General features: G+C 41.3%; 1 protein-coding gene across 2 annotated transcripts in view; it reads left to right on the forward strand.

Annotated features, from left to right (window-relative positions):
• Positions 1–9,128, forward strand: part of KDELR2 (KDEL endoplasmic reticulum protein retention receptor 2) — a 25,922-nt gene that overhangs the window by 10,273 nt on the left and 6,521 nt on the right. For both annotated transcript variants that reach the window (XM_006143632.3, XM_006143631.3), the window contains exon 2: positions 3,551–3,651. In XM_006143632.3, the coding sequence (XP_006143694.1) occupies positions 3,551–3,651 (101 nt within the window). The remainder of the gene's footprint in view (positions 1–3,550; positions 3,652–9,128) is intronic.

Raw genomic sequence — 9,128 nt, forward strand, 5'->3', positions numbered from 1 at the left:
GAGAGAGACGGAGAGCCAGAAAGCCAGAAATCCCCCCCCCCCCAGGGGATAACCACTCTGCAATCCCTTCTCCTCCATTCCCCTCTTGGGCACGCACGCACATGTGCCCAGCATGAGTTTAAGCCACTGGGTCCGGGACTCGAACCACGGTTGACTACATGGGAGTCCAGCGACATAGCCATTATGCTAACTGCTGGCCCCTGAGGCAGGGGGTCTTTAGAGATGATCTCCCAGAGAAGGTGATATGTGAGTTGAGTCTCAAAGGGGACTTAGAAAAATGATATATAATGGTCCCTGGTTTTTAGTATAGGAATGCCAAAAACAGGACAGAATTTCAAAATCTGCCTGGCTTCCAAAGTTCGATCAGAATAACTTTACAACTAAATTTCCCCATCTGTATCCTATAGGTTTTTATTTAAAATATTAGGAAGAACTATGTAGGAGATGAACTGAAAATTTATCTCTCCAGGCTTCCAACAGATAATAAATGTGAATTACCTTTTCCTATTCTTTCTTCTCTCTTCTGTTCTCTCATGTTAGTCTTAACCTCATTGTTTCTCCTTTGAAATATTGGTCTCTGACAAAAAATTATTCCCCATTATTGGGGAGAAAACTAAATGGAACAGATTTACTGTCTAAATCTCCTTTTGTCCTTGACTTGGTTTCTATTGATGGATTTGGAAGGATAGAGTCAATTTTTTCTTCAGTTTCTATTTAGGTATTTTGATGAATAGACTGGAACAGCAATTCCTACATAGATAGTCACATTCTTGTATTTACACTTTTAGTTTCAACAAGCTGCAGAATTATTATAAAATATAAGAGGGCTTTTTAAAAAAAGAATGTTTTAATTATTTTATTTATTCATTCATTCATTTTAATTGGACAAGAGAGAGACATAGACAGAGAGGGAGAAAGTGAGAACACAAGCCACCAGGTCCAGGACTTGAACCATGGTCAGCCATGTGGGAGTGCCCAGTGCCTTAACCACCATGTCACCTGCTGGCCCCAAAATACAAGAAGACTTCCCAAAGTTTATGGGAAAGTGGAATTAAAGTATGAATTAATTTTGTTGCTAAATTTTTTTGAAATCTAAGCATAGCTTTTTCTTAATACGCATTTTCCATGAACTTTTTTTAAAATTATAAAACATTATTTTAACTTTATTTATTTGTTTCAGTTTGATCAGAGAGGGACAGAGAGAGAGCGAGAGAGAGAGAGAGCGAGAAAGCCACCAGATTCAGGATTTGAACTGCAGTCTGCTATGTGGAGACCAGTGCCCTTAACCACCACACCACTTGCCAGCCCCTCCATGAACTTTTTAAAGACTCCTCAAATCATGGAAAGTTATGTGCTTTTCACTTTCCAGAGCAGTATTATGAATGATTTGGTACAGGGACCTTGGAAAAATGGAATTTAAAAATAAAAAATACGGCCAGCCCTGTGGTGTAATGGTTAAGGGAGCCATATCCCACATGGCCTTCTGCGCAGTTTAAATCCTGACCCCGGTGGCTTCAGAAGCATTCCAAGTGCATGTGCATGCATGCCCCAAATCCTTACAGAATGGAGAAGTGCTTGTGACATGACCATACTCCATTGGCGTTTTGTCCTTCTCCCTCTCTATTTCTCTCTGCTGAGTACATGTACCCTATAGCAAATTTTAAAAATAAATCATACAAACTTGTGCCAGGTGATGATGCAGTAGTAATTCAGCAATTCAAATAAGAAAGTTCCTGGGTTTGCATCCATGACTTTGAGCAGGTTGGGAAGATGGTGTATGCACTTGAACCAGGCTGGCTGAGATTGGGGGGTGGGTCATGGCATGAAGGTCTTATTGGTACCTGTCTCTGTCTCATGGAAGAAATGAATGAATGAATGTGTATATATATACACACACACACTTAAGTATATATATATGTTACAATTTTTAATTTTATTACTATTTTAAGTTTGCCGTGGGGCATGTATGTGTACTCAGCAGAGAGGGGTGGGGGCAGGGATGGGGAAAGTGAAAAAGAAAGCACCAGATCCAAGACTCAAACTGTTGTCAGCCATGTGGGAGTCCAGCACCTTAACTGCCATACCACCTACTGGTCTGAGATGGAATTTTTAAAAAATCTGCTATAGGGGTCATGTACTTGCTAGGGAGACAGAAAGAGAGAGTGAGTGAGAGGAAGAGAGGGACAGAGAGACATAGGAGGAGAGAGAGAGGGAGAGAGAGAGAGAACCCCCCAATGGAGGAGGATGACCACACCACAATCCTTTCTCCATTCTCTTGGGATTTTGAACATGTGCTCACATACCTGGTGTGTTTTTCAAGCTGCTGGGTCTGGGCCTCGAACTACAGTTGGCTATGTAGAATCCAGCTGCCTTAACCACCATGTCACCTGGCTGGCCCAGAGGTGGAACTTTTAAAAATCATAATATATCCAAATAAATGCTGCCTTCATCAAAGAAGGCACCTTGGGATGTCATGCCATTATTCCAGGGGGAGTTACTGCTTAGACTCTTCACACAAATCAGTGTTCCTCACTTGATTCTTTAATCTCTTACTCAATAGATCCAACTCCGTCCTCAGAAAATTTTTCATCATGGAGATAATGTTTTGAAATATTAAGAAAGATATATAGATAACAAAGAAGACACTACGCTAAACAACAAAATTATTTAAAGAAATTTATTCCTACATAAGATGACACTTTTTTTTTTTTTTGAGAGGTTTTTGCTATAGGGCGCGTGCGTTCGCCAGACAGACAGACAGAGACAGAGAGACAGAAAGCAAGAAATCGCCCCCCAGGGGGGATGGCCACGCTGCAGTCCCTTCTCCTCCATTCTCCTCTCGGGATCTTGGACACGCACGCACACGCGCCCAGCGTGAGTTTTAAGCCACCGGGTCGGGAAGTGAACCGCCGTTGACTACGTGGAAGTCCAGCGACAAAGCCATTACGCTAACTGCTGGTTCTCAATAAGATGACACTTTTGAGAAATACGTTCATTTGAATGATTCACATCCTGGTATATTGGAAGTGGCCTAATTAAGTTACTTTCCTATAGTCACCCATCACAGTAAGGCAGAAAAGTGGATAGAGCTTCTTAAAAACATGTTCAGCAATGTTAAGGGAAAAAATAACTGGAAGTGCTCTTGTTCAGTCATCCACAAACCAGGACCTTTGACACCAAGTGTCCATTTTTCCTATCTGTACTTCCTGCACAGCGTGTTCTACAGGAATCACAATGCAGTTCAGGGCTTTTCTCTTTTTTTTTTTTCGAGAGGTTTTTGTTATAGGGCGCGTACGCTTGCCAGAAAGAGAGAGATAGACAGAAAGTGAGACCCCCCAGGGTGGGGTGGTCATGCTGCAATCCCTTCTCCTCCATTCTCCTCTCAGGATCTGGGGCACGCACGCACACGTGCCCTGCGTGAGTTTAAGCCGCCAGGTCCAGGACTCAAACTGTGGTCGACTACATGGGAGTCCAGCGATATAGCCATTACGCCAACTGCTGGTCCCTTAGGGCTTTTCTAATACTCTCATTTTTGTTTGTTTTCTTTTAGGTATTTCTGGGAAAAGCCAGCTTCTATTTGCACTGGTCTTCACAACTCGATACTTGGATCTTTTTACTTCATTTATTTCATTATACAACACGTCTATGAAGGTATGGTATGTCATCTGATAGAATGTATTGTATCCATAATGCACAGACCCATAGAAACTGTTATTTTATGTCAATTTCTTTCTTTTTGTTTTTCTTTTTTTGGAGAGGTTTTTGCTATAGGGCACGTGTTCTCCTCAGAAAGACAGAGAGACAGAAAGTGAGAAATCACCCCCTAGGGGGCATGGCCACGCCGCAATCCCTTCTCCTCCGTTATCCTCTCGGGCTCTTGGACACGCATGCACACACACCTGGTGTGAGTTTAAGCCACTGGATCCGGCACTCAAACCGCAGTCAACTACATGGGAGTCCAGTGCCATAGCCATTACACCAACTACTAGTTCCTCTTTTTTTTTTTCCAAGAGAAATTTTTTGCTATAGGGCATGTGTGTTTGCCAGAGAGACAGAAAGCAAGAAATCACCCACCAGGGGGATGGCCATGCTGCATTCTTTTCCTCCATTCTCTTGGAATTCTAGGCACACATGTACACTCAGTTAGCGTGAGTTTTAAGCTGCCGGGTCTGGGGCTCGAACCACAGTTGACTATATGGAAGTCCAGTGATGTAACCATTACACCTTCTGCTGGCCCTGAGAGATTTGTTGTTACAGGGCGTGTGCACTCACTGGAGAGATACAGAGTGAAAAATCACTCCCCAGGCAGAATGGCCACATTACAATTCCTTCTTGTTTCCTCTTGGGATGTTGGGCATGAATGCATGTGCCTAGTATTGAGTTGCAAGCCATCAGATCCAGCACTTGAACTGCAGTCAGCCATGTGGGAGTCCAACACCTTAACCACTATGCCACCCTCTAGCCCCAGTGTCAACTTATTTTTAATTGAAAATCTCTAATAAGCCAGAGCTATGGCATATGCCTCTAGTAATTCTAACTACTCAGAAGACTGAGAGGCAAGTGGATTGCAAATTCGAGGCTAGCTGGGCAATATAGTGAGATGCTATCTCTTTAAACAATCTCTAAGGGGGCTAGGAGGTAGCATACTTGTTATGGCACTAGATTCTTATATGGCCAAATAAAGTTCGAGTCCCAAACCTGGTGGCTTGAAAAATCACACTAGGTGCATGTGCATGCAGGCCCAAAAACCCAGGAGAAGAAGAGATTGTGGTGTGGCCATTTCTCACTTTTCCCTCTCACTGTCTCTGATGAGCACATACATCCTAAGGCAAAAACCTTCTGAAAGTAATAAGTAAATTTCTAAGACTAATGGCTAAATATACTATTATAGGGTGCAGAGCTTACAGGAGGGAAACAGACGGCCACAGCACATTCTCTTCTACATTTTCATCTGGGGATTTGGAGAATGCACCCACATGCCCAGTGTGTTATTCAGGTCACTAGATTCAGGACTCAGCCATGTAAGATCAGTGCCTTAACCACCATACCACTTGTTAGCCCAAAATACACTGTTCTTAACTTAAAGTTTAGACCACCTTGTATATATAATTGGGAATAAAGTTATCATTAAGCATTTCTTTTGTTTCAAAATAGTATTTATTTGGGACCAGCAGGTGGCATGATGGTTAAGGCACTGGACTCCCACAGGGCTGACCATGGTTCAAGTCCCAGACTTGGTGGCTTCCTTTTTCCCTCTTTTTCTCTATCTCTGGTCAAATTGAAGAATAATAAATAAAATTAAATGAATAATTATTTTTTAAAAATAGTATCTATTTAGTTAAACTACTTTGAATTTTTTTAAAAGAGATTCTTTTGCTATAGGGCACTTGTGCTCGCTGGAGAGACAGAGAGACAGAAAGTGAGAAATCACCCCCTGGTGGGGTGGTCACACTACAACCCCTTCTCCATTCTTCTCTCTGGATCTTGGTCATGCACACACATGCTCCTAGCATGAGTTTAAAGCCTCTGGGTCTGAGATTTGAACCATAATTGGCCATTGGGAGTCCAGTGACATAACCATTACTCCATCTGCTGGTCCCAAATTTATATTTTTTAATTTTAAGTTTCTCAAGTGGGAAGAATCTTCTAAAGCTCCTGATAACCCTATAAAGAGATAACTATTATGTTTTCAAGTAGTAGGAAATAAATTAGGGATTGCTCAGAGAAATCCAGGAAGTTGGTATATAACAAGGAATCAAAGTGAGGGTCTCTAGTTGCCATGTCTCATTTTGCTGCTATAAGGGACTATGTGTAAGCTTCTACTTTTTTTTTCTCCCTGAGTCAGTTTTTTGTAAACTTCTGCTGTGTGTGTGTGTACCATCTTTATTATTTTTCTTATTCTTAAATAACACCTGTACCTCTCTGTCTGTCTGGCGAGCACACGTGCCCTATAGCAAAAAAAAAAAAAAAAATCACTGTTCAAGAAATTACAATTTATGTTCGTTCCAAGTTGTAAATGTTAATCTTTTTTCCTTTTCAATAAAAAGACCATTAACTTAAAAAAATAATAATTATTTCATTTAACTTTATGTATTTATTTATTTATTTATAAGTCTGGGCCTCGAACCACAGTCTGCCTTGTGAGAGTCTAGTGCCCTTAACTACCATGCCACCTGCTGGTCCCAATGGACATGGTCTTGCCTGATACACTGAGTTGCTGTGAGGCCCGCCCCAAAAAATGCTCAGTGTGGATATAGATATATGTGTGTTTTGTTTATACAGGTAGGTATTCTTTTAAGAATTATTTACTTAATTTTATTTATTTATTCATTTATTTTAATTTGACCAGAGAGAGAGAAAGCAAGCCACCAGGTCCAGGACTTAAATTATGGAGTGTCCAGCACCTTAACCACCATGCCACCTGCTGGTCCCTATACAGGTAGATTATTATTTTATTCACATACTTGTGTACATTGTGTGTGGAGAGAACTCCTCTAACAGTATGTTAATGTTCCTTGCCTTTTTAATGTAACTTCATGATGAGGTAGGTGCCAGGGATAGATTTTTTCTTTTTTTTTTTTTGAGAGGCTTTTGCTATAGGACGCGTGCACTCGCCAGAAAGACAGAGACAGACAGAGAGACAGAAAGCAAGAAATCACTCCCCAGAGGGATGGCCACTCCACAATCCCTTCTCCTCCATTCTCCTCTCGGGATCTTGGGTACATATGCACATGCGCCTGGTGTGGGTTCAAGCCACCAGGTCCGGGACTCGAACCTCAGTCGGCTGCATAGGAGTCCAGTGACATAGCCATTATGCCAACTGCTGGTCCTGAGATTTTTTTTTTACCCCGAGTATATGAAGACTCGATTGTTCTTATTTTCCTGTTGAATCATTTGCACAAATGTCTTACCCCTTCTCAAGTTGTCTTTCTTAAGGAGAAATAGAACTAAGCGTGCTGCCATTGACATAATAGTCTTTATTTGTTGACTGAAACTGCTATTTGATTTTTGAGCCTGAATCTGAATATTTCAGATATCAGACATTTTATCAGAACCAGAGAAATATGTTTGACCTTTACATAACTTAATTGTAAGCCTTGAACAGCTGTGCTGCTATGTGAACAAAATTGCTCTCTTGAAAGCAGCAACATTTTGCAAATTATCACTAACGTCAGGTTTTGCTTTTGCTAATATTACCAGTTAAATTACATAGCAACAATCTGAATATTCAGTGTTTAAAATTAAGTAAAAACCATCATAACAGGGCCTGCCGGTGGCATGGTGGTTAAGGTGGCCTGATCCCACGTGGCCAATTGAGCAGTTTAAGTCCTGGACCCAGCAACTTGAAAAACATAATCGGTGCATGTGTATGCATGCCCAAAATCCTAGCAGGAGGGAGAAATAGAGGAGAAGGAACTGTAGCGTGACCATATATGAGGTGTGACTTCTTGCTTTCCCTTTCTTTCTGTCTCTGTCTCCAGGAAGTGCATGCACCCTGTGACAAGAAGTTAAAATTTTTAAAGGGGACCAGCAGGTGACGTGGTGGTTAAGGTGCTGGACCATGGTTCAAGTCTGGACCTAGTGGCTTACTTTCTTATTCCCCCCACCCCGTGTGTCTTTCTCTGGTCAAATTAAGATAAATAAATGAAAAAATAAATAATTCTAGAAAAAAAAATTTTAAAAGAGGGGCCAGGGGCCAGCAGGTGGCATGTTGGTTAAGGGTGCTGGACTCCCTGACTGCAGTTTGAGTCCCAGACCTGGCAGCTTGCTTTCTCTCTAATTCTGTCCTTCTCTTGTCAAACTGAAATAAATAAATATATGAATAAATAAAGTTAAACAAAATAATTCTTCAAAAGAAAAGAGGGGCCAGTAGGTAGCATGGCGGTTAGGGTGCTGGATTCCCACATGGCCAGCCTTGGTTCAAGTTCCAGAACTGGTGGCTTGGTTTCTTGCTTTCTCTCTCTGGTCAAGTTAAAAAATAATAATAATAGAGCCAGCAGGTGGCGTGGTGGTTAAGCCGCTGGAATTCCCACATGGCCACAGTTCAAGTCCCGGACCTGGTGGCTTGCTTTCTCACTTTCCCTCTCTCATAATTCTTTAAAAAAATAATAAATAAATATTGAAAAGAAAGAAAACCATCATTACAAAGTTTAACATTAATTACATTGTTTATCTTATCTTTAGAAAAAGTGCTAGCTAAGAAATAACCAACATGCTAAAAAGAAGTCTTTGGGTTTTAAAATGTGCGGAATTTTGCGTCCTTTTTTTCTTTTTTATTATAATTATTTCTTAGAGGTTTTTGCTATAGGGCGCGTGCTATAAAGACAGAGAGAGACAGAGAGATAGAAAGCGAGAAATCACCCCGCGGGGGGATGGCCATACCGCACTCCTTTCATTCTCCTCTGGGGATCTTGGGCATGCACACACACACGCCTGGTGTGAGTTTAAACCACCAGATCTGGGATTCGAACTGTGGTCGACTACATGGGAGTTCAGTGACATAGCCATTACACTAACTACTGGTCCTGCACCCTTTTTTTCTTAAGTTGCTAATAGTTTACAATGAGATTAAAGGGGCCGTAGGTGGCATGGTGATTAAAGGGCTGTTTTTCCATATGGCCAACCACAGTACATGTCTGGGATATAGAGGCTTGCTTTCTTGCTTTCTCACTTTCTCTTTTTCTCTCTCTGTCTATGATCAAATTTTAAAAATAATAATAAATAAAATTAAATAAATGATTCTTTGAAAAATAAAGTGAGAGTAAAACTACATTTCTTGGGCCAGCAGGTGGCATAGCAGTTACATCTCTGAACTCCCACATGGCCGACCACAGTTTGAGTTTTGGACCTGGTGGCTTGAAAATCATGCCAACTGCTTATGCATCTGCGCCTAAGATCCTGGGAGGAGAGTGGAGGAGAAGGGGTCGCATGCCCATCCTCCCAGAGGGTGGATGGGCATGAGACCATCCCCAACTATCACACGCACCCTAAGGCAAAAACCTCTAAGGAATATAAAATTTCTTTGACAATTTCTTTTTTTTTTGTTGTTTATAGACCACATATTAGTTTATTTATTTATTTATTTATTTATTTATTTAGAGGTTTTTGCTATAGGGCGTGGGCACTCG

This window comes from Tupaia chinensis, unplaced genomic scaffold (assembly GCF_000334495.1).
Source record: "Tupaia chinensis unplaced genomic scaffold, TupChi_1.0 Scaffold000101_1, whole genome shotgun sequence".
NCBI classification, from domain to species: Eukaryota; Metazoa; Chordata; class Mammalia; order Scandentia; family Tupaiidae; genus Tupaia; species Tupaia belangeri.